The 27606-nt window shown below is 38.3% G+C and overlaps 2 protein-coding genes across 4 annotated transcripts in view; one reads left to right on the top strand and one right to left on the bottom strand.

Annotated features, from left to right (window-relative positions):
- The window catches only part of OdsH (Ods-site homeobox), a 53335-nt gene extending 32692 nt beyond the window's left edge, over positions 1-20643 (top strand). Inside the window, exons 3-5 of one of the 2 annotated variants that reach the window (XR_016324487.1) lie at positions 15883-16022; positions 17056-18752; positions 18789-20643. Coding sequence is in view for 1 of the 2 variants with exons in the window: in XM_028188235.2 (XP_028044036.1) it covers positions 15883-16022; positions 17056-17575 (660 nt within the window). In the remaining variant the exon portion in view is untranslated. Of the gene's footprint in view, positions 1-15882; positions 16023-17055 lie in introns of both variants that reach the window. The other variant, XM_028188235.2, reaches the window with a different exon arrangement.
- Positions 1-27606, bottom strand: part of LOC114253338 (nudC domain-containing protein 3) — a 386657-nt gene that overhangs the window by 228129 nt on the left and 130922 nt on the right. The window lies entirely within an intron of this gene.

Here is a 27606-nt window from a genome sequence, read left to right as displayed (position 1 = left end):
ATATTATTGAAAGACTGATTGAAGAATTTATAGGTTATATGACATAGCTTTTTTATAATTTACGTTTTTGAGGTTTATTTTTTTTGTATGCAACAAACTTAAATAAGGTCGATACTACGTAATTTAAAGTAATCTAGATTTCGTGTCAATTGTTTTTTTTTAAATAATCAAACTACGACACTTATTCTTTTAATTGTATTTTGTGCTCATGAAAAAACTTTATAACTTTATCGCAATTTGCGTAATTTTACACGGTCTAGTTTAGTTACTACGGCTTAGTTACAAAAATAATTAAGTTACAATGGGAAAATTTTGAATATATAATAAGGCTTTCAACGTCATAAATATAATAAAATGTGTGACGAAGATTTTTTTTTTTGTTGTTGACCACAGATGTCACAAATTATTATAATTCAACAAGATCTCAAAGATTTAAAAATAAATCGCTTCAAACATAGAGACCGAACAAAACAATTGATTAAAATAATATTCTGAAAACTTAACGATAATTTAGATCGAATCACAATACCGATACATCTGTGATGTCCCTAAAATTGATGAACAATGCTATTCTGTATACGAGCAATAAATAAATATATTTCTATAATCAGCACGAACGTCGATTGTATCCGAGTTTATCGCGGAGATCTCGTTCCGACAGACATCCCGCGCCACTCCTAATAGTTGGTATAAATCAAAAGATTGCAATCTCGGCGGCACCCCTGGGACGCGAGCGAGACGGCACGATTGAATAGCATAGATTTAAATGGATGGGTCGGATAAGGACGGCTGTAGAGCTCGCGGCTCCGACCCCGGCTTAGATCGTAGGGACGTCACAATTCGATTACAGCTCAATAAACTTAAAGTGACTTGTTTGCGTCTGTAAAGTGGATTTTTTCCTCTTCTTTGATTTCTCCATTCCTTAAGTTGATACGACGTTTTCAGGAGGATCGTCTGCAATTTTATAGATTTAAGAGGCGTATCAATATACTTATTAAAATAGATTTTGAAACGGCAACGATAAGTTTTACTGCTAATAAAGCTTTTGCTGGTACTTACATCTTAATCGATTAGAGAGCTTGGTTATTATACTTGTGGCGTATGAATAGCTTTTGATTAATAGTCCGTATCGTAATTTAATGCGAAGTAATGTTTCCTTTTCATTTTGAATCAAATGTCTCCGGTTGGTAGTGTTCTAGACAAATCTAAGAGCAGATGTTGTAGATATGAATGGTCGCTATTTGATCAAACCAACGTCAAGTACCTAATTCAGAAATTAAGAACGCGACCTAAAAAACAAGAAGTCCTAGTATCTAGTTAATTTTAATGATAAAAGCAACATAAGTCGAGCCAACCTGAGCTAGGGGCTGAAAGCTATTAAAGGATCATCATTCACCGAAACTCGTCTCGCTAAAGTCTAATTTCATCCCCGCCCGACGTAAAATCGCTAAAACGGCTCGGCGGCTTCACCGCAAGCGAGGAAATATCGACTCCATTTTAAAATTCATAGCATAAAATTTACATTTATATGCCAATTTCATTCCATAGCAGGGCTTCGGCGGTCGCACACATTTGTATTCCGCACACACCCGAAGCGGGTTACACCCTTGCAATGAAAAAAAAATCACCTTACGTCTTCCGCGGAGAAAAAAGAACGGCGCAAGGTTTAAATATGGAACACTAAATGGAACGCTTAGACGACAAAATGTGGGTAGAATATAAAATTTTACTCAATTCTCTTTCCTTGTCGCTCTTGCTGGATTCCTATATGACTCTCTTGTCCAACAATATAGTACAGCTAACCGCTATAGGCTTAGCGGAAGACAGACACGGATCCTGTAAGTAGGGTTGCAGCAAAAAGGTTTATTAACATACATGAATAATGTTCGTCGTAAATAAGACTTGATGAATTTTAATGGAGGCTCCGTCTAACGCAATTATAATACCAATTTACCGAAGTTTGATACTTGCATTAATAATTTATTCAACGTGTTATAATTCGTAGTATGTTTTGGCATAAAGTTTTGCTTGAGTAACACGAAACAATAGATTTTAGTTATAGGTTACGAAAGTCAGAAGCTTCTATCTAATATTTATATGCATTGAGTTCTCTAATAAATACTAACTAACGCTTACGTCAATAATTGAAAAACACATTCAACTTAACTAAAATATAAGAGAATTCAGTGAGCAGAAACGCACAGACAAACAGACAGAAATCTCGAAAACTCTCGCAAAACCTTAAATTGACTTGAAAGATATAATAAAACGGAATACAAACATAATGATATTAAATAATAAATAATATAAATAAATAAATTCTTCTATTTTTCGGAACTCATGTCAGTTTTTAACTGACTTCAAAAAAAAGAAGACTTTTTCAATTCGAATGAATAGAGTCGAATCAGAACTTTTTTCTAAGTTAACTATGTGATTTCTGAAATCTAATTCTTCTCAAGTACTATTCCTATTTAAATTTTATCTAAATCTGATCAGTAGTTTTTTATTTATGCTTAATGATGCATATTATTTAATTGACTTTCACAACATTGAAAGAATATCAGAATATCATTTCTTTCGATTTTGTTTTGATTTTCATTTGTAGACTGATTTTGATTTTGTCGAAGTAGGTTTTCATTTTTGTGAATTTTTTGTATTATAGGAACAGACTTATCACATAAAATTCTATTAATAGCAGCCCTCATTATAAACGTATATATACTATTTTGAGGATACCCAAAAACAGGACAGAAGCAACCCTGTACACAGAACGCTGAACCGGCACGCCGCGCACGGACGTGATCAACTTATATCTGTCTCTGTCGCGCACGAGCGCTCCCCGATATCAATTTGTTAAGTTCCAAGGTGAAACAGGAGACAGCGTAACACCACCACGATCCGCGCACAAAGCCATTTCTATTCAGTAGCCCGTATTTTATTTACTATCCTGAAAGGAGTTGTAGGTCTTTTTCTTTCCTTCGACATATCGCACCTTTAGAATTGAAGTGGTTTAACTAAAAATATTAAAGAAAATGAGTTTTATACTTTGAACGACTTATAAATAAACTAGGTTTTGCCCGCGACTTCGTCCGCGTGTTATTTTAGAACAAATTTGGTTAGCATAAAATACGTTATAGTAAGCCAACCTTAACATATAGACATATGCTGTCGCGGACTTTTTTTACATCTTTTTAAGGGGAACAATTCTGTCATACATTATTTTAACGAAACTTTAACTGTTTCTGCAACGCATGCAGCGGAAGCTCTCAAAAGGGAAAAAAAACCCGATTTTGAAACATTCTGTATTGGTGCTCCGCTTGTATTGGTCTTAGCGTGATGTTATATAGCCTATAGCCTTCCTCGATAAATGGGCTATCTAACACTGAAATAATTTCAAATGGAATCAGTAGCTCCTGAGATTAGTGCGTTCAAACAAACAAACTCTTCAGCTTTATAATATTAAGTATAGATATGTATTCTTTCAATTTATAAAATTGAATTTTTAAAAGTAAAAGTCAAATTTTAAATTTTAGTTTAGAAAAGGACAAAGTATACTGTCCGTCTTTAAATACAAAACAAAACAAAATACACCTTCCGACTGGCTTTAAGGCTTAAACTTTAAAGTATTAAAATCAAAACTGTAAAATTACAATTCTTAAATTAAATTTTTCGTGTTTACTAACAAACAAGACTTTTGGAATAAGCCACTTCAACTCTAAAAGCGCAATATTATTGTAAATATGCCGTACAGGGTTATATATTACAATTTTATGAATTATTCAATCAAGACTAATTTATTAGTAATGCTAATACAGGAGGATTGTATTAGATTATCCTTTGGGCATATATATATCGGAGAAATCGCATTATTAACACCATCCTCAGACATCATAGGGACGAATAGGGTGATCGAGCTAAGAGAAATATTGAGTACACAAAACACGTATGTTGTCTTAGAACAATTTAGAAATCTTCTCTTGGCATTACCAAAAAAAAACGAATGACAGTTCTAAGGATGGAGACACCGCTCTTCAAGAAGGCTGGTTGCTAAGTGTGTAGTGGCGTCTATGCGCCTCCATCGGCTAGGCTCTGTCGTAGCACGAAGTTAGCCGAGCTCCGACGACATGGCGATCTTGTTGTTACCTCTCTTAAACTAATGACCGTCTCCGACATATATATTTAATATTCTCGTGAGAAGCGTCAGTGCGAAAAACATCCTCATGAATTTCACAAAGCAAAAGACGAGGACACCGAGGAAGACAGTTAGTGATCTGATTGCATAGTTGAGGGATTGACAGAGTTTATAAAATAAAATATATATATAAAAAGAAGGCAGAAAAAAATTTGAACTGAAATCGCACAAGCTTCGAACGATATATCTTAATAATATAATTAAAAGTACTTTAACGGTTTACCTTCGCGTATTTTTATTGTCATCACATTATTTCCGACCTTTTGAATACTTTTCAATTTTCGTGGTCACGGATGACGTTCAACTATATTCTCTAAAGAAGGCCGTTCACTGTGTACACGCTATTTCATGGGTCTTTCTCCATATTAGTTACAGACAGTAGAAGTGGTCACTGGGGCTTAAGACCTCAACGTGAATACCGCTTCATTTAATTACGTCTACGAACCACAAAAACCGAATATTTAAGCTTTTAAGAACCGAATTTTTAGAAATATAATGCAAAAAAGATGAATTAATGTATTCTGAATTAGGATTTATTCATTTAGCGTTTTACAAAAAAATTCTAGCAGAAAAAAAAAATACTTTATTAAAAATTTGTGGCTATTTGGCGTCGAGCTAAATATATAAACTATAAAAAAAAGCACAAGTATATGCCAATGTCGCTTAAGAGATTAACTATCTAAATTTGATTTTATACAAGCAGTGTCAATTTTATATATATCACGAAAATATAAACCTATTGCTAAATAAAATTAATCTAAAAGCAACCTTAAATGGAAATTAATTTCGCCTCCAACTCTTAAAGCTTAATAAACATAGTAATTACGTACGTATGCCAATACCAAAGATTATCGATATTAACATAGATATACTTCCAGTTACTTTCAAGACAGATGTAAATAGCGCACTACACCGTCTCATTTCTGTTAAGTCAGTTAAAAACTGGCATGTCTAACAAAAAATAGAAGCTTCCAGATACATTTTCGAATCGATTTATTTAGGTTTTTATGAATACGATAATTTTACTATACAGCTGTAACTATCTCACAGCCCACTCGGTGTTATATAGTTCCCTTAGCCCTTAGGTCTAAATCTCAATTGTACTGTCCCACCCTTCAAGCCGTCTGCATTACTGCTTCGCAGCAGAAATAGGCACGGTGGTGGTAACTACCCGTGTAAACCCGCTAGACATCCTACCGCCACCACTAATGGAGCAACCATTTAATTCGCGTTGACACCGTCATTAGTGAAAACAGAAATAAAAAAAATGGAGAGTAAATAACATAAGTTACAACACGCACAGTTCTAACACGCTACTTTCAGCCCACTGAGTTTCTCGCTGGATCTTCTCAGTGAGTCGCGATTCCGATCCGGTGGTAGACTATGCGAAGTACTGCTCTAGGGCTGGTGCTAGCTAATTCTCTCAGATTGAGCCCGTGAGCTCACCCACCCGTCCGGGCGTAGCTGTAATAGCCCCTTTGGCAACCAACGAATAGGCAGGAAAAAAACAAAAAACAAAAAGAAACGCTAACCTTTATCAGTATATTATAAAATCATTTTGAAACATGCTGTATCTATCAGTGTTTATTTGATACACGAACAGCAAAAAAAAAACAACTTAATTCTAATTCGGCGGTCAAATAAAAATGGAAATAAACACATCAATTTTTCCCCTTCGTCCTCTTGTAATGAGGCCCGTAACTCCGGGGTGGGGGTGGCTCATTAGTGGGGATGCCACCCCCGTGTGCGCGCCGTAATCAATGTGTTTCGATTAGGAAACTCGGGCTTAATGAATACGAGGTATAAAGTACGTAATAGCTTAATGTTTTTTTTTTTTCTTTAACTGGAAAATAGTTTTTAAATTTATCGTATCACCGAAATATCAGTTATGGAAAACTATTGATAAGACCTAGTATAGTAGTGATTGTGGTTCTTTTTTACTTTTATTTTTTTAGGAAATAAGGATTACGTTTTTCCCGAATGCCTTTCCAGTTTCACCAGGAGAGGTGGGCTAGCAAATGCTCAGCCAAGAGTGATAGGATTTGCTAACGGCTGCCCGGGCGTCTCCGAAGAATTAACAGCTCAAGAGAGCTGCTTTGCGAATGCCTCTATTACCGGATCGAAATCGCGACCCGCTTAGAAGATCCGGCGAGAAATTCAGCGGACTGATGTATGGGTTAGATTGCACATTGAACTCTTAGCCGAGTTCGACGAGTACGGTTACCAGAGTGCTTAAGCCTGTTCCTATTGTTAAAGCTAGTTACAAGTGGTCTAAAGCTCTAGACTAGCGTTCAAATCTCGTCAGCATGTACCATTTTTTCCAAAAAAAAGGAATTTCCTTCTTTTTTTTAACCTATGCTGATAGCCTTGAGAGGCTATTTCAGCTCCACCCTAACGTGTGTAGGTGAGCTCACGGGGCTCAAACCGGAGAGTTGCTAGCATTGACCCTAGCAAGAGCAGTGCTTCGCAGAATCTACCACCGGATCGGAAACGCGACCCACTGAGAAGATCCGGCGAGAAACTCAGTGGGCTGTCTGTGGGTGAAATTCCTTTTTGTCACATGCTCACTATAGACTTCCGTTGTGAAGGAATATCATCGCGAAATAAAAGACAGACCAAACAAAAAACTAAAATTATTTATTATTGTTGGTGTTGCGTTTTGTGAGTCCGCCCGGGTAGGGATTGTTGTCCTGCCGATTTTATGCCGCGAAGCAGTTGGTAGGCCGGGATGACCGTTATCAAATCACGCGCACCGACATTTTTTTTAACTGATAAGCCATCGATCACAAAAGACGTTTATAATGAAGCTTAAAAGTATAATTTAACGTATGAATGTCTTACCTGATTTCAAAGTTAATTTATTATATAAATAAATCACACGTATAATAATAATGAGAATGAGTTTACGGCTGTCAGTTCCAAATAGCAGCATGTTGAATAAATTTACAAAAATCAATTTTCTCTATCGAATAAATGAGGCATTAAGAATCGATTGATGATTAAATTATTATTCTGTTATTGTAATTCGAACAAATTTTAAGATTTTTAGAGGCTTACATAATATGTAATATTTTCGTATAAATAACGTTTAAGAGTAGAGTAGAGTAGTGTTCTCCCAATAATACAATCTATACTATTTTATATGATAATTTCTACATATCCTATTTTTTTCTTTAGTACGTAAATTACCTATACTTTCAATGACAAATGTAAAGACCACTATTTTAATTGCTTGTTTAAATGTAAATTACAAAACAAAAACCTCTAATTTTATCATCATCAGTACCCAGTCGTGCATTGTTGGACTTAGGCCTCTCTCAATTCACACCAATGAACCTCTAATTTACTACGTTTAATATTTTAAATATACATACTAATTTAACTTAACTTTCAATTATATCAGAAATCTGCTACAGTACATTTTCACGAACGATATTAAATATTCAGGTAAAACCCCTGAAAGCATACGACACGAATAAATAAATATGCGTGCTATGAAATTTTATGAATTAAATTAATTTTAATTTGCACATATTTAGTTCAATAGCCGATCAATAGATTTAAGCTTTAAAAAAATAAATAAATTACGATATTATTATGATACTAAAACGTCAAACGTCAGTATAGGTCGTCGCGATGTTGGCAGCTCCGACTATGTCGGTAAACCCAAGGTGTTACAGTGAGCGAAAAAATCACGATCATATACGAATTTCGTGACGTAAAGAATAAGATAAACTGCTTACTCGTATCGAGCGATGCGATTATGCCCCGATTCAAATCCCACAGATAGATCACAATTTATTTAAAGAGCTACGCACTTGACTCGTGTTCAGGAATGACTTCCACGGTAACGAAATAACTTTGAAACGCGATTAAAGGATAATTTTCCGGAATTGCTGTTTATATGGCGTATTTTGAGCTTAAATACTGATATACAGTCTATTACGGCAATAAAGAAGTCATGCGTTTCGACTTGAATGGTGGTTGGTACATTATAAGGAAGGTGACGACATTACCGTTTTTTCCTATGGGCTCTGGTAATTAGTTTGTAGTTGTCGTGGCCTAAACGATAAGATGCTCGGTGCATTCGTTTCAAGCAATGTGAATACCGCAGGCATATACCAATTTTTCTAATGAAATACGTACTTAATAAATATTTTCGATTGAGTTCCACGGTGAAGAAATAACATCGTGTAATTAAAATCAAACCCGCAACATTATAATTTGTGTATTTACTGGTGGTAGGACGTCTTCTAAGTCCACACGGGTAGATACCACCACCCTGCCTATTTCTGCCGTGAACTCTTGTCTCAAGGTGGGTGGCAGCGCTTACGTTGTAGATGACTACGGGTTTCGGTAACAACTAAGCACCAGGTGGGCCGTGAGCTCGTCCACCTATCTAAGAAATAAATAAATAAAGATAATACCAAGTGAGCCATGTGTGTAGAGCCGGTTTAGCCCGCCCAACAAAGGAAAACAAATCAAGCAAAATTTTCGAACATTTTATAAATGTTTTAATAGCTTTGTGGTTAGTTTATACGAGCATCAGTGTTCTCGGAATTTTATCTTGACTTTAAGCTCTTATGTAACTTATTGACATAACTTATTTTCTGAACAACGAAATTATTCTTGGAAGGCTTCAAAAGGTTTTAAGTCTTAAATTTTTTAATAAGCATATAAGCATAAGCATCAAAACATAAGCAAATCCTCAATATTCTTTATACGTCACAGTAGGTACTTGTTCTGCACAGCAGAAGAACAATTCATTTCTTGAAATTAACTAACGGGAATAGATACTCGCTCATAGTCAAATCGCAAAAGAAAATTAATATCCCGAGGTTAATAAGCCGCCATAATTACAAGTTAAAGCTTAAAAAAAAACACTAAACCAATAATATAAAATAATTCACATATTGGCACTCTTTGCGTTCCTGTCAAAAAATTCTAACAACTACCGTAAAAGCGAGTAGAGTGAAGTTGTGTAAATTATTTTATTTTCTTAATTTAGTATTTCTACAGGCTTAAACTTGTAATAACCATTTACCATGTGTAAAAGTGTGTGGAAAAGTTAAACAAAATGGCTAAATGCGCCTTCTCGGGTTATTCCAAAAAATCCCCTGAAAGCTCATTAATTAATTAACATTTTTACTGCGCTTTTATTTCATCCCATCTCATCTCATTTCATTTCATTTCATCCCAATTGATAACAGTCTCAAATCTTCATCTCATTTCACTCCATATCATTTTCACAAAACAGAACATGTTTTAAGTATTTTATTATTGAAGAATATTTTACACTTGACGGTGACAGCAATGGAATCAAAAGAAGCCATTTGTCATACTTAAAAAAAAACAAGAGGAACCTATCCCGTAAACATACTAATCGATAATTACAGTTGACCAACCTTCAAATACTAGATAAAAATAATTATGCGACCGCTTACAACGTGACCTCAGCTGAGAATTCGTTTTTGTTTTATTTTATTAAAATTAATCTAAATTAATCCGCAAACAAGAGCGACATTAAACGTATCTTTTGTAATAAAATGATATGGGTCGCTCGTAAAATTGACCCCAGCATTTCGCCGGCGGCGTAGTTGCCAGTTTGAGACCTTTTTTTTTTTCAATTTCAATTTGTCACGTCCGTTCATTGACCTCAGCAAAAAAGCTAAATCGAAATTTATGTATCTTAGCCATCATAAACGTCTTCTTAATTAACTGAAATATAATTTATTAACAAAATTATGGATAAAATAAAGAATTGGTATATAAAGTTACCGGCTGCAGCAATTTTATTCTATTCGTTAATAATATTCGGAATTGATTTTATTTTATGTTCTATGGAAATAAGTTTATCAATATCAATGTTTTCCGTAATAGTGAAATGCCTTTAAAGTTACAAAATATTTTATTTCGTCTTAAGCGATTATCATCGTTCATAGATTGGCCCGGCAACACCAAAGGCATTAGGAGGAGCCTGTCCATTACATTTTTTTTACGTAAGCTGCTAACCTAGAGTGTTATGCCAGCGTAATCGAGCAAGTAGGTAAGTTTACGGATCTCTAGCCTGAGGACGTTGGTAACACTAGCCATAGCAAGAGCAGTGCTTCGCAGAATCTACTACCGGATCGGAAACGCGACCCACTGAGAAGATCCGGCGAGAAACTCAGTGGGAGTACGCTCTAGGTAACAATGCAATGATATTTTTTTTTTTTTTTATGATTGAAGTATTACTGGTGGCCCGGAGGCCTTTCCAGTTTCACCAGGACAGGTGGGCGAGCAAAGGCTCAGCCAGGAGGGGTGGGATTTGCTAACAGCTGCCCGAGCGCCTCCGAAGGAGACCTAACAACTCAAGAGTAGCTGCTTCGCGAATGAATCTACAACCGGATCGGAATCGCGACCCGCTGAGAAGATCCGGCGAGAAACTCAGCGATCTGATTCATGGGTTAGGTTGCACGGCGAACTCTTTGTCGAGTTCGACGAGTACGGTTACCGAGGTCCCTAAGCCTGCTCCTAGAGCTGAAGGCGTCTAGTGCAAAGGTTATTGGATCTGATGGATCCGTAAGGACGTGTCTAGGGCGTCGACGGTGACTGGCTCCTGCATGATCAGGATTCGGGGAGTAGTCAGCGGCGGCTACGATAAGGCGATTATCATGACGCATAGCCTTATCGAAGTACCGTTCCGACGCTGACTTCATGTATTTCTGTATAGATTCGAGGCTCAGGTCGTCGTGTAGGTCAACGTTCCTCACGAACCACGGAGCTCCGACGGCTAACCTGCAAAAGCGGGATTGTAGAGATTGAAGGGTGTCTATGTGTGTGCGGGCCGCGTGAGCGAATACCACACTCGCGTAAGTCATGACGGGACAATGATAATTTAATAACACATGTAGGTATGCGGTAGGCAGCGGCGTGGCTCTGCCCCTGGCATTGCTGAAGTCCATGGGCGACCGTAACCACTCACCATCAGGTGGGCTGTATGCTCGTCTGCCTACAAGGGCAATAAAAAAAAAAAAAAAAAAAACATGTGCTGCCATCTGTTCTAAGGTTCTTATATTACGTAAGATATTTAATGGTATTTGTTTAGTTTAAGTGTTACCTACGTAAAGTTGTTTAGTCCCGAAATATTCCAACAGAAACTAATACAATTAAAAGAAATGGCCTTGACTAATATTATTAAACATCATGCTAATCATTAATGCAATGTTTAATATCATGTATAAAAATATATACGAGTATGTGTATGAGTATATAATATAAAGTAGGCTTTTGCTGAATTGGCCTTTTAGCGTGACATTTAAATATCTACAATAAAAAATAGATAATAAAATGAGATATTGAGAATGAGAGAATTTAGATACAATACTTTTTAATATTTAGTTGCTATTTTATATGGTCTATATTTGAATGACGAAATATTTTTTAATAACTTTATCGTAAAATTTTACTTTTTTTATGATTGACGGCTTACTGGTGGCCCGGAGACCTTTCCAGTTTCACAAGGACAGGTGAGCGAGCAAGGGCTCAGCCAGAAGGGAATTTTACTACTACACATATTTGATGTGTAGTAGTAAAAGATCGATACGAAGTTTTACTTCGTATCGATCTTTCAAATGACCATAATTCCCAACGACTAAACTTCAAAACAAAATCGAGTGGGCTATGCCATTGCTGGAAAACAAATTCTGTAATTGTCAAGTGCTTGCCTAAAACACAAGTTATATGACACATTGTCACATCCCACAGACACAGCCCACTGAGTTTCTCGCCGGATCTTCTCAGTGGGTCGCGTTTCCGATCCGGTGGTAGATTCTGCGAAGCACTGCTCTTGCTAGGGCCAGTGTTAGCACCACTCCGGTTTGAGCCCTGTGAGCTCACCTACAAGTTAGAGCGAAGCTGATATATCCTCTCAAGGCTATCAGCATAGGTAGGAAAAAAAACATTGTCACCTGGTCCCTAAAAACCCATTTCCCATTTATAGATACATACAAATATACGTATAAGCATGTACATGCAATCAACCAATCAGATAAAGAGGAAACAAATTCGTTCATCATATACACGTTAGCGTGGTCTGGGAATTGAACCTACAACTCTGTAGTCAAGCGCGCTAACGACTGCACCTCCAAGACAGTTGAATGTACCTTTCAAAGTACCCTAGGGTTCAGAGCAGATTAGCTGTAAGCCCATCATGCATGTGTAATGTGATAAGAACAGCATAATTCTAATATCAATCTGTCTTCATTAGCATTGTATTAATTTGCGGATATTGCTGTTACATTGGTAGTTCTGAATGTGCTCTGAATTTAATATTAATTGTATTATTCATAATGAATTATTATCGGAGCTTCATAAGTCTGTATAGCGTGTTTTATATACTTGAGGCTACTCAATCCTATTCTTTTTTTATTGCTTAGATGGACGGACGAGCTCACAGCCCATCTGGTATTAAGTAATTACTGGAGCCCGTAGACATCTACAACGTAAATGCGCCACCGACCTTAAGATATAAGTTCTAAAGTCTCAAGTATAGTTACAACGGCTGCCCCACCCTTCAAACCGAAACGCAATTACTGCTTCACAGCAGAAATAGGCAAGGTGGTGGTGCCTAGCCGTGCAGACTCACAAGAGGTCCTACCACCTAGAAATTACGCAAATTATATTTTTGCGGGTTTAATTTTAAATTTTATATAATATATAAATTTAAATTTAATTGAGTTCTAAAGTCTCAGTTTTAACAGTACAACGGCTGCCCCACTCATCAAACTGAAAGGTCATTGCTTCACGGCAGAAATAGGCAGGGTGATGGTACTCGTATTTACCCATGCGAGCTCACAAGACGTCCTACCACCAGTAATTACGCAAATTACAATTTTGCGGGTTTAATTTTAATTACACGATGTTATTCCTTCACCGTGGAAGTCAATCGTAAACATTTGTTGAGTACGTATTTCATTAGAACAATTGGTACCCGCCTGGGATTTGAACACCGGTGCATCGCTCAACACGAATTCACCGGATGTCTTATCCTACAGGCCACGACGACGTGGTAATTCTAACTTAGCTTTAGCTTAACTTCTTTAAATATGCCGGCTTGGAACGCAATCTTACCATTTTGTAATAAAAAACGTAATTAGATGAATGAAATCGAAACTTTCCCGGTTTGATTTAGGTCCACGTCCTGCTAATTCTCAATTTTGGGGCTAATACTTACTCATACAGCACCCATTCCCCGCTTCCCCGCGCTTACTTCTCACATTTGGTTCGCCGCGTAGCATGCAGTTATGTGGATTTGGGATTTACGACAGTGAGAAGATCTTCCACCGAGCGGGTGATATTGCTAGGTAAACCGACGGTCCCAATGTTGTTGTTCGGAACTTGTATATATGCAAGCTTATCTTGAAAATGTCGTAAGCAAAATTCAGGCATCTGTCCAATATCTTGTGTTCCACCACATAGCCACACATAAACACAAATAAAAGTGTAATTTTTTCCCTACCCGACCCAGCACCCTGTCGACACCGACCAATTATCTCAGAGTTTGTTTTTCAAAAAGCAACCCTTGCTACAGCTGCTAATCATAAGTAACAATACTAAAAGTGTTTAATCATAAAAAATGAAGCAATTTATCAAAAAGTACTTAACTGAGGTCGGCCATGTTATTATTATTTTGAATACTTATAATGGTATTATAGTTTGATTCTGGCTTTTTGCTCTATCGAACGAATATGAATAGCACTCTTTGATAGTACTATTACAATGGGCTTATAAAGCTTCTATGACTCATTACTAATCCAATGATGGCGACGTTCAAATTACGTTTTAACTAATATTTATTTGATCATCCATCTCTTTACAAAAACTGAAAAGCCTTCGAAACATCAAAAATAATAGAATGACAGTTTGAAATCGCAATTTTAAAGCGTAAAATGAGTTTTAATTATATCTAAGACTCGCCAAATTCGAAGACTATATTATGATATGTATGTATTCTGACTGACTCGGTGGTGCCGTAGTTAGCGATCCTGACTGCATCGAGGGTCGTGGGTTCGATTCCCATATCGGGCAAGCATCCGTGTGATGAACAAATTAGTTTGTTCTTTGTCTGGATGTTTATTGTCAAACCATAACACAGGGAATCCTTGCTTGAGGCCGGTGATCGGATGATTGTGCATGATTTGTTCCCAGTTATTTATTATTTTATTACTTTATGAGTAGACGAGAGAATTCACGGTCCCAGCGCTGTACTGCGGTTAGCGGAGCCCATAGAGATCATAAATTGAAAGCCAATTGGCGATTGTAGTACGCTGGTTTGACATTCAGATAACGTTGCTGCCCATCCTCCATTGAATCCCTTAGTCGGCTTTTAACGACACCCACGGGAAAATGCTATTTCAGGCCGACATCACAGAGCCAACAATATAGGTTCATACCTTCGATAAACGTTATATTATGTTAGTGTATCGTGGTTCTCGTTATTTACTATGTTAAGGCCAAAGCATTTCAATTCGTATGATGTTTATCCGGCTAAGAAGATATGCTCATTATTATAGAAGATATGATTTTTAGCGGTGATAGGACGTTTTTTGAGTCCGCACGGATAGGTATTGCAAATCTGTCTATTTCAGACGCATTAATGCGTTTCGGTTTGAAGAGCGGGGTAGACGTTGTACTGTAAAAACTGAGACCTTAGAACTCATGTCAAAATATGTGTGGCGGCATTTGCGTTGTAGATTTCTGTGGGCTCTAGTAACCATTTAACACCGAGTGGGCCGCGAGCTCGTACACCCATGTGAGCAATAAATAATAGAAAATATGCGATTGGACTTCTAAAGGTCCTAAGGGTTTAAAGTTATAGCTGGATTGTTGCAACCTGACGAGGTCGAAATGTCAATAGCTATTTTTTTTAAATCGTTTTTAACAGTGATTTCCTCACTTTAATTTCTCAACCAATAGTCTATCTTGGTTCCAGCAGAAGGCCTAATTTTGAGGAGATTCTAATCAGTATCACTCCTCCCTTTGAATCAGCTAGTTTCTCATCGATTCTCCTATATAACGTATTAGTATGAATCCTTAGTAGAATATTCAATAACTACGTGGTTTCTGAAGTATTGTAATCAAGTTTAAGTAAATTAGGTGAACCCAATAAAATTGTTGAAACCTTTTATACTCACATTATAACATATATGTATACCTTAAAAAAAAACTACCACGGATATTTTAATTTTCCATATCAGACAACCCCACACGCCCACAGATTATAAACGCGGCATCATATACAACCAATATGATCTGTGGATACAACGCAGATTTAATGGCGCGACAAATGCCGGCGCACGATCCCATCGCATTTGCATGAGAAAGATGGGCCATTGAAATTTAACGTCTCAATCTAGACTGGCTCACTTACAACCTGAGGCGTACGGTTTAAAGCCTATTAAAACAAACCTTTATTAAACTTTACGAGTTGTTAATTATATAACCCTGTCTATAATTTAGACTCGGAATATTCTACAGTAAGTCCTTATATATGTGTGCATATCTATCTACTGTAATGGAATAAAAAAGCTTAAAAATATATTTGTATTTAGAACTGAACAAAAATTGTCTACGGAACACGTGACTAACTTGGGTGTTACCAGCCTTTATTACCACAAATTCATGACTAAAAGCAAATTCTTCTTCCATAGGTGTGGTTCCAAAATCGGAGAGCGAAATGGCGTAAGAAGGAGCATACAAAGAAAGGGCCGGGGCGACCAGCCCACAACGCGCATCCTCAATCCTGCTCTGGAGAGCCTATCCCTCCACACGAACTTAGAGCCCGTGAACGGTAATTATTAAATAATCTTTCTTCTCGGTCGTTCCGTTCTCTTTAGAGCGGTCATTATCGTTTTTTGAGAGTAAATGACGTTTCGCTCATAGTTCACCATCAATTTGTTACACTCATAAACTGGGACTACCAAAGCAAACTTGATCTGGTCAGGTCTTTGCGTCTTCTAATTTGGTCAACTCAATCCGTCTCTGTCACAGAAATTCTACTCTGAGACTAAATTTCGGGATCTAAGAAAACTCTGAACACGAGATATATTGAATTTGGAGGGTAGACGTTAACTGTAATTTTTTTTTTATAAAAATAGGCTTTGTAATTTCTGAATTCGGACAGTTTGGTTACACTCTTTAAAGTTATGCTAATCAATTATCGAATGGGAAAGACATGCAATTCTACATTTACATATATATGTGTATGTAGGTACCAAAACCCGCGGTATTCCACAATGACATCACCCTTGTTAATTTGGTAACCTACAAGACACTCAGCGTTATCTTAGGTTTAAAATAATGATGAAATACTAGGAAAATTAATAAGATTTTTTTAAAAATAAAAACAATAAAAACAAATGTCTTTAAATTATTAACGCGCTCGTCATTAAAATATATTACAACTTTAACACAAACAAAGCGTATCTCATTTCTCATTAATTACATTTAATGATGTTAATAAAAACATAAAAATTATCTAGAAACTAATTAATAACAAATTGTAGGATTGCATCAGAAACGAACGAACTGAACCGATTATAACCCGACGATGTTTCTACGTAGTAATGCAGGTTATATACTTAGTATATTATATATTATATATAGTACATTTAAGCTTCGTCAATCGCATTGAGGTCACAATTTTGGCTAATTTAATTACATCGGGTCCACCTCCGGCGATAAAAACGATAACCCCGCGATGGCCACATTATCTGAAAGACTTTTCGGGCAATTGAAAAACATTCATTACATAGTAACGCAAATCGTTTTGTTCGATAATTCTGGATAACGTACGCTAATTGAGACCAATTAAATGTTATCAGGGCGCGCAGGAGGAAGAAGCTGGCCAAGGCTCTGGACCGGCAGGCCAGGAAGCTCAGAGCCAAGGGCATCGCCGTCGATCTAGAGGCTTTGAAGTCCGAATACTTAGCGCAACACCGAAACACCGGCGTCTACTCAGACTCCGATGACGGAGAGGGCGAGGACAGCATGATCGACGTCGTCGGAGGAGATTCCTGTCACGATTCCGGCCCTGAAGATTTTTCTCTTTCCGGCAGAATCCGCGCGCCCTCTGGTGCCGACGGCATGAACAACTCGGACAGCTCGGCGTCGGACGCTCATTCGACGAGGAATTACAGTCCGGGCCCGGATCCTCAGGCTTCGTTCTTCAAGAGCTTCACGAGTGTTGGTGCGAACTTCGAAAAGTTTGACTTCGATTCGGGGAGGGCCGTGTCCTTAGATTTGAGCGGCGGCGGAGGCACGTCGACCGAACAAGACTTATCGAAAAATGGTGGGACGCGAAAACACAATCCCTTTAGCATAGAATCGTTGCTTAACACGTGAAAATGACTTGTGCACATAGAGGCTTATGTATTTGTGTATCAGTGACTGATCGGAAGTTGTCGCTCGTTCAGTGAGTAAACAGATTATCATTAGTTGTAACCGGCTTCAGTAAAGACTTGGTACAGTTGACATATCCAGTGTGAATATTAGACGTAGGAACCGTGTATTATATAGTGTGTAGTGTAAATAGTCTGTCTTCTCTTCTTTTTTGTTAATTAAAGTAATTTAATATATTTATTTCTTTTTACATTCTGGGGCAATAATTTTGTAGATCATGTTTTTTTTTTCATATTTTATTACTTGACTTTTAGAAAAGTCGAACTGATAAGACTCATGTCGTCATTAATATTAAAATAAATCATATGATTGATTTGAAATTTTTAGCGCTACCCTTAAATTTATCATATTTATTTTTACAATTCATTGCATTATCATTCATCATACAAGTTTTACTTACATATGCTACATGATGACAATATATACTATAACGTAACATACACAAGAATTTATAAGTGCATTTATATTATTTTAATGTTATTTCAGTTCCATGTCGTGACTTCATAATATATAAAGCTCCATAATATAATATAATTCTTATTATCAAAAATACAAATTTGTTATAGAAACGAAAACATATTAAAAACTACTAATTAAACCGATAAGAAAATAAGATAACATCGCAGTAAGAGACAATAAAAAAATAATTACGATCGAATTAAAAAAAACAAAAAAAAACAAAATGGCGTCGTTAATACAATTACGAGCGTAGAGTGAAACAAAATATATTATTTCGTGAAACAAAGAATATTATTGATGAATATTTAACTCTAACGTCGATAAGAGAGCCAATTAGCAAACAATATATGTGTTATGAGTGTGATTTTTATTACGTTTTTAACTCACATTTAAAGTTACACGACAAAATGGCGAAGCGATTCGATACGGAGCATTGTTTCGACGCGTTCATCCGTGTAATTGCGCTAATTATTTAAACAAATAAAATTGTTTTAAAATTTTTAATATAAAATATTTTATAACGCATAAAATGGTATCGGTTTCACTTTTTATTATGGTTTCAGTGTTTGTTTTTCTCGATGTTTTTATGCTCTATATTAAATTTATGTTCTATATTAAATTTATGAAACATGTAATATGTACATACGCGAACCGACGCCAGGTCCTCAAATATATTAAGTGTATAATCTATGGCCAGGTCACTTACATTTGTCAATAGAATTATCGATCAACATAATTCATTTATGACACAGATAACACAATTGTCCAATTTCTTTTTTTTTAAACTCCGAAAAAAGGTTACGTTTCTTAAAGTATAACTTTTTTTGGACGCATTAAGTTTTCCAGTCGTTGTCTGGTACCAATCATTTAATAATAAAGTGAATAAATCATTTATCGAAGAGATTTTAAAATTTTAATGTACCTATTTACCATTTCAACTAGAATACATTTGTTAAACATAACAAACAGCCTTACGAATCATCGAAATAAACTCAAGGAATTTGACATTCTTGATTGATATTTTTTCATTATTCATGACAAAGGCATATCAAATTGAATGCCAGACTATAACCCTGGTATAACAGATGCTTAAAACTATAGTTATTAGAAAAAAATAGAAAATTATTGTTGCAATATCGTAATGGGAAACTAAGTCATCATATTTTTGTGTAGTGTAACTAATTAAACGCCTATCAAAGACGCAGGTCTATAGACGACATATTTTTCGTAGTTTTACGATTAAAAAAAAAGATCTCGGAAAGTAAAATTGATAAAGACTTTAAATAAAATTGTCACTAATCGATCTCTTAATATAACAATACTAGGCGGCTTTTTTGTCGATTCGTCCAAAACCTTATTTTTCTGGTTGGTAAAATGTGATAAAATCCTTATCTTATTTTTTATACAAATAAATTTAAAAAATACATGAATAATTTCGTTTAGTCTTCTTAAAATTTTAACGGCTGTTTTAAGAAAACGGATTTCTTTTTAATCCAAATTTTATCATAACCGTATTTTATTATTATTAAATGTTAATCAAAACAGTCAACAATATAAATCTACCTATCGTGTTCACACCTATTGAAAAGTCATAGTGTGCGAGCAAGACAGACGCAAATTTTAAAAGATATCTTACTGACAGCTTACTAAATAATAAAATTGTAGTTCTCGGGCATATTTACTTGTTAAAATTTTGTTGAAAAATCTCTATAAATTCGTTGGAACGGTCGCTATTTGATTTTTGGAAACAAATAACTTACTTACATATATATGGTCTATAGAACAAATCGATTTTTTCCTTTGGATATTAATAAGAAAACATCAATGCGACTAAAACCTATTACAAAACCTTGAAGAATTGAAAAGATGAATGAACTCTTGAAATAATTTCATATATTCTCACATACACATAGTAATATGTAATATTATTAAATTGAGTTATGATCGACCCGGGTAATTAAAAAAAAGAATCGAAAATTGTAAACAACAAACTTCTCATCGGTTAAAGAAAACCATTTGATAAATTAAGCTTAAATTTTTTTTTTAATATCTCTATTTGACAGGCACATGGTGTGTACTTTTATTTTAGCAAAAATCATTTTTACAGAGATTTGTACATATCTCAAACATTTAACTATAGTTTTAATAATACTCGTAAATGTTTAATAGTAAATCTGTATTATAACAAAATAATCATCACAATTTGGGCTTTGTATTTCAATTGACTAAAAATAACTTTTGGTTACGAATTTATGTAATGCTTCTTCACGAAATACCTACTACTGCTAATTTATTATAGCATCGATTAAATTTTAATATAGTCATTGTTGTAAACATGATTAGAACGAGTCGATCGAGAACTATTAATTACCCTGGTTGATCATACGTACAATATAACATAGGTACAAAGATAAGTTATTATTTATATAGTCGGCGATGAGTGGATGGATTAATTTGTAAATCTATCATATAATATTAATATTGTACGTAAAATGTATAAAATTTATGTTAATTGAGTAACTTATTGAATCAAAATATAACATTTGAAAAGTTTATTTCTTGTTTTTTTTTAAATATTATGTATTTATATTTTGCTCATCTGTTTTAGGTTCCACAAAGATTGCCTTCGATGTAGGTATAATGTGATTGATTGATGACTTAGTAATACGGATGCTCCCCTAAAATCACCATATTTCTGCCCTACTACTGCTCTGCTCTACTATTATACTGGTGGTAGGACCTCTTTTGAGTCCGCACGGTTTGCCAGTTTAAGAAGTCGTCGTTGCCTAAAGGATAAGACGTCCGGTGCATTCGTATTTAGCGATGCAACGGTGTTCGAATCCCGCAGGCGGGTACCAATTTTTCCAATGAAATACGTACTTAACAAAGGTTCCCGATTGACTTCCGCGGTGAAGGAATAACATCGTGTAATAAAAAATCAAACCCGCAAAATTATAATTTGAGTTATTACTGGTAGGACCACCCCGCCTATTTCTGCCGTGAAGCAGTAATGCGTTTCGGTTTGAAAGGTGGGTCAGCCGTTGTAACTATACTGAGAACTTAGAACTTATATCTTAAGGTGGATTGCGCATTTATGTTGTAGATGTCTATGGGCTCCGGCCATCAGGGTTTACCAAAATGTAAATGCTGTCACAAACTATGAGACATGAGGTGTCAAACCTCAATCGTGTTTTAGTGCCGCTGATCCCACCCTTAAACACGGAATACATGAATACTTCGTGTTTCCAGTAGACTCCTGCCATACAGTGCTACCAGTCCTTCCCCCCCCCCCCCTATTCGTTGGAAGCCTAAGAGGCTATTCTAGCTACGCCTGGACGAGTAGGTGACCTCACGGCCTCAAACTGAGAGAATTTCCTAACACTAGCCCTAGCAAGAGCAATACTTTACCACCGAATCGGAATCGTGACCCACTGAGAAGATCCGGCGAGTAGCTCAGTGGAAATCAGCCCCGGCAGTAAAATCCCCTACTGCTAATTAATATGCAAATAGAAACACGGGATTTCATAAGAAACAAAAAAATTAGGGATTACGTAGCTAGTCTCATATTTTGAAGTAGGCTTTGTCTAAAGAATAAGACACTCGTGCAATCATATCGAACGATGCAACTATGCTGGTATTGAAGTCCCGCAGGCAAGTACAATTTTTTGTGATGTACCAAAATTACATGTATTCCGATTTGCAATATCCGACAGCCGCTATACAACATTGAGGAGTCAAACTCATGTCTTAAAGTAAGTAATGGCATTATGTTGTAATATGTACAGGCTCTAATGAATTCTGAGGTTAGGTCGACCCTGAACACTGCAACCAGACTCTTGGCGCCACCCCTAGGACGCCAGACCGACGCGGCGACGGGTTGTCGAAGCGATACTCTACGTCTGCCGTCTGGATACGGCAGCCCATCAGGCCGCCCCGGACGGTGCCGCCGCTATTCCGGAATACCCTGCTGTACCAGAACCAGTCTCCCGGGTCGGTGCGATACACCAGCAACCGGTTGCTACGTAGAAGTTCAGTGGAACTGATGGCATGTAGCGCACTAGAGCGCAGTTAGCGCATCGCGCAATCTCTCGCTCTTAGGTCGCGCGATACAATTTAATTAGCATTAGCGAGCTCACCATGAACGATAGTCTTAAATCCTACTTCGATATAATCGATCAATTGAAATATTATACATATTAAAGTCTCAACAAAAAATAATAATATTCTATTCGAAATGGCCACATTTGGGTTTTAATCCATGGAATTACGCACTGTTTCCAAGGGAAATTTCGCCACTGCTTGATTCAAAGGTTTTTTATGAAACTGAATGTCGTTTTGTCGTTTAGAGCAGGCCATGTCCTTATAATAATTTATATTATAATATTATATTATTATACCTAGCTTTTGAAATGTCTGGAATATGACAGACGACTCCATACCCATTTTGTGCAAGGCGATCACCAGAATCCTATTTTCTTTAACACTCCATTTCATATTGTAATTTGATAATGAACACGAAAAAATATGTGAAATGGCGTATAATCGAAATAAGCTTTTTAATTATAATATAAGTGTTTCCAATTCAAAATAATTAAAAAAATGAATTTGTTTTTGAAAAAAAACCTTTTTTTTAAATTAAAAATTAATATGTGTTTCAAATGCAAAATAATTAAAAAAATGAAAAAAAGAAAAGTTTTTATCTTATCTTATCTTATCTTATCTTATCTTATCTTATCTTATCTTATCTTATCTTATCTTATCTTATCTTATCTTATCTTATCTTATCTTATCTTATCTTATCTTATCTTATCTTATCTTATCTTATCGTATCGTATCTTATCGTATCTTATCTTATCTTATCTTATCTTATCTTATCTTATCTTATCTTATCTTATCTTATCTTATCTTATCTTATCTTATCTTATCTTATCTTATCTTATCTTATCTTATCTTATCTTATCTTATCTTATCTTATCTTATCTTATCTTATCTTATCTTATCTTAGCTTAGCTTAGCTTATCTTATCTTATCTTATCTTAGCTTAGCTTAGCTTAGCTTAGCTTATCTTATCTTATCTTATCTTATCTTATCTTATCTTATCTTATCTTATCTTATCTTATCTTATCTTATCTTATCTTATCTTATCTTATCTTATCTTATCTTATCTTATCTTATCTTATCTTATCTTATCTTATCTTATCTTATCTTATCTTATCTTATCTTATCTTATCTTATCTTATCTTATCTTATCTTATCTTATCTTATCTTATCTTATCTTATCTTATCTTATCTTATCTTATCTTATCTTATCTTATCTTATCTTATCTTATCTTATCTTATCTTATCTTATCTTATCTTATCTTATCTTATCTTATCTTATCTTAGCTTAGCTTATCTTATCTTATCTTATCTTAGCTTAGCTTAGCTTAGCTTAGCTTAGCTTAGCTTAGCTTAGCTTAGCTTAGCTTAGCTTAGCTTAGCTTTTTTTTTTATTATTGCCTTTGTAGGCAGACGGGCATACGGCCCACCTGATGGTGAGTGGTTACCGTCGCCCATGGACTTCAGCAATGCCAGGGGCAGAGCCAAGCCGCTGCCTACCGCTTAATACTCTCCACAAGCCTCGTTTGAAGAAGGACATGTCATAGCGCTCGGGAAACACCGAGGAGGGGAGCTCATTCCATAGCCGGATGGTACGTGGCAAAAAAGATCTCTGGAAACGCACTGTGGATGACCGCAGTGGCTCCAGGTAGTATGGATGAACTCTACTCCGGTGGCGGGCGGTGCGATGGTAAAAACGAGATGCTGGTATCATCTCGAACAATTCCTCGGAGCACTCCCCATGGAACATACGGTATAAAATACAGAGGGAGCCGAAGTCCCTCCGCAGACTCAGAGGCTCCAAACGATCCGAGAGAATGGGATTATCGACAATCCGAACGGCCCTCCTCTGTATGGAGTCAAATGGAAGAAGCTGGTATTTGGGAGCCCCGGCCCAGAGATGGGACAGTACTCCATGCGAGGCCGGACTTGTGCTTTATAAAGCAAAAGTCTTTGTCCAGGCGTGAAGTACCGCTTCGCTCTGTTGAGGACTCCCAGCATTTTGGACGCCAACTTGGCTTTGCCTTCCAAATGATTCCGAAACTGGACATCGCTCGAAACGTCGACCCCAAGTATCCCGATACTCTCAGAAGGTTGCAGGGATACTCCTTGGAATTGCGGCGCCATGACAAAGGGGTCCTTCTTCGCAGTGAATGCGCAAACTTGTGTCTTTATGGGGTTGAATTGAACCAGGTTCAATTCACCCCATTCGGAGACTCGCCCCAGAGAGTTCTCCACTTCAGACACAAGTTTTGATCGTCTCTCTTGCACCACGCTCCGAGAGAGACTCTGATGGCCGATATATCGCGCATCCCCCGTGCTATCATCTGCATAGGAATGCATGCCATCAATAGACAGCATGTCATTGATATACAGGATGAAAAGCGTGGGGGAGAGCACCGAACCTTGTGGAACGCCAGCGTTAATGGTCATGGTATCAGAACAGTCACCGTCTACAACGACCGTGATGCTCCGCCCATCCAAAAAGCTAGCGATCCACTTGCAGAGACCCTCGGGGATTCCGTAAGATGGTAACTTCGATAGAAGTGCCCTATGCCAGACCCTGTCGAAGGCCTTCGCGATATCAAGGCTCACAGCAAGAGCCTCGCCCTTGCTCTCCAAGGCTTCAGCCCACCTGTGAGTAAGGTATACAAGAAGATCGCCAGCTGAGCGACCGTGACGGAAACCGTACTGTCGGTCACTGATCAGCTGGCGATCTTCAAGATACTTCAGGAGTTGTGTATTTATAATTCGCTCCATCACCTTGGAAAGCAAGGAAGTTATCGCGATAGGCCTGTAGCTCGATGGGTCCGACCGGTCACCCTTCTTGGGGATAGGGTGGACGTGGGCGGTCTTCCATGAAGACGGAACCCTGTTAGTGCAATAAGAGAGGCGATACAAACGCGTTAGCGCAGGTGTCAGCTCAGGGGCGCACGTTTTCAAAACCACTGCGGGGATGCCGTCTGGCCCACTCGACTTATGGACGTCCAGGAGTCGGAGCTCCCGCCTGACTGCACACTGTGTGAAGCAGATATCCGGCAGGGAGCTATCACACCGGGGGATGTTCGGTGGCGTGGCACCCCCGTCGTCCACAGTCGAGTTCGAGAGGCGAAGAGTTTGACCAGAAGGTCAGCCTTCTCTTTCGCGCTGTGGGCCAGATTGTCATCGGACTTGCGCAGTGGTGGGAGACTAGACCTGCAAAAGCTTCCTTCTGCAGCTTTGGCGAGCGACCAAAAAGCACGGTTCCCGGAAGGATAGCTCTTCAATCGCTCGCCAACTCTAGCAACGTGCTCCGACTTCGCCTTGGCAATTACCTTCTTGTAGGACCTGGAAGCGGCGTTATATTTCCGCCTTTCCCCTGAGATGTTAGGATCCCGACGTCTCCTGGCATTATCCCATGCCACGTATGCGGACCGCTTGAGGCGTGCAGCATCCCTGCTGGCATTGTTATACCAGGGTCTGCTGCGACCCCCAACGGGCACTTCAGAGGAGGGAATAAACAATTCCATCCCCTGGAGCACCACGTCTTTAAGACGGTCCGCACAGACGTCAGGATCAGCAGAGGAAAAGCAGAACCGCCCCCATGGGTAGGATGGGTAAAATTCACGCAATCCATCCCAATCTGCTGACATATACCGCCAAACTCTTCGATACCCGGTCGTCGTTCGACGATCAGGACGAGTGAGTGGTACGGCAGCACGAATAAGGCAGTGATCAGACGATCCAAGCGGAGCGTCGACCACCACACTGTATCCGGCCGGATCTGTGGTCAGCAGAAGGTCCAACAAAGAAGGCTCGTGCCCCTCGATATCTGGGACACGGGTGGGCTGTGTCACCAGCTGGGAGAAGCCGTAGGCCAAGGCGAAATCGTCGGCAGTCCGACCCGGGAGGTCAGTGGTTCTGGACCCCAACCACTCTTGGTGGTGAGCGTTAAAGTCTCCAAGAACCACCACCTCCGCAGATGGGTACTGCTCAAGCACGCGGTTAGTCCCCTCTTGCACATGCTCAAACAGAGCTGAACTTGCATCACTGCTGTGGGACCTGTACAGGCACACGTAGATTCGGCTACGGCCCCCGTGATCTACGCGCAGCCACAAGAGGGACAGGTCCCGTTGTTCGAGGCCCCGAAGACGGCGACAACAGACATCAGCCCGGACGAATACGCACACCCCGGCTTTACGCAGGAAGTTGTGCTCCAATACGTAGCCGGGGTACTCAAGGTATGAGGTATCATCCGGAGCAGATATCTGCGTCTCCGTTAAAAAAAGCAGGGCAGGCTGCGCCGTCTCAAGGTGGTGGTGTACGGCGTCAAGGTTGCTATGTAGGCCCCTGACATTGCTGAAATCCACATTAAATGTGGAATGGGGAACCGCCTGTGAAACCCTTTTCTTTTTTTTTGTCGACTTCATAGTTGTTCAATTTTCGGAGAGTAGGATTAGGAGAGGTAGGATGTTGGAGGTGAGACCGAGGCAACACCTAAATGAAGCGCGGAACATAGTACGTGCTCGACCAAGGATTGCGTGAGAGACCGATGCAGGGCATGGAAGGGCCCCCAGTCCACTCTGCATGCGATCGCCGGGATCCACTCCGGTCTCCGACTCCGGCACGACGACCGCACGACAGGATTTTACACCGGTTGGCGGGACAGCTTCCCGGGGCGGAGTTTAGTAGAGACACCCGGGTTCAGGTCCCCTACTGACCGGCGGGCGGCAGCGGGTACCGTTTCACTGGGTCTCCCTATACCCCCGTCAAACAATCACGCCCCGTGAGTTCGCACGCACGTCTGCTCCGCAAGTTCCAGGCGTCACCAAGACTCACCCCCAACAAGGAAGGGGAAAGGGAAGGGATAGAACTGGCTCTCCAACCCACACGCCGGAACACAGCTAGGCTATTTGGCGGCGGACTCTAGTTGGAGGGTGGTCGCCAGCCAGTCGGACTAGGTCCTACCACCGGTTATGTTTTCGGCTCCCCTTTAGCACCACCCAGGGGTCACTTGTAGGGAATCGCGGGTTAAACCTACGGAAGCGGGAAGCACCAACCCCCATAGCTTAGCTTAGCTTAGCTTAGCTTAGCTTAGCTTAGCTTATCTATATTATAAAAGCCTTTAGTACGTTTCTAGTACGTAAAACATATTATGCAGTGTGGGTATGGCAGAAGGTGGACCGCCAGCATATAACATATGATGGTTGCGGGAGCCCGATGGATGCAGGACCGGTTGTAGTGGTGAGGCTTCGGTGAGACCGCCAGCAGTGGACGTCGGTGGGACTGAGAGTTAGATAAATAAATTTGTAATATTCAAGCTGCTATGCCATATGCGTATTATTGAATTTCATTGGTTCATTTCATCACAAACTTCCTTCATTTTAAGTATTAAAAATAAGCAAAAATAAAACACCTTAGTATTCTTGGCGTTTGTT

The sequence above is a fragment of the Bombyx mandarina genome, chromosome 17 (genome assembly GCF_030267445.1).
Source record: "Bombyx mandarina strain Sakado chromosome 17, ASM3026744v2".
Classification (NCBI taxonomy): Eukaryota; Metazoa; Arthropoda; class Insecta; order Lepidoptera; family Bombycidae; genus Bombyx; species Bombyx mandarina.
The sequence above is the reverse complement of the archived record's forward strand: the minus strand, read 5'-3'. Positions and strand labels throughout refer to the sequence as shown.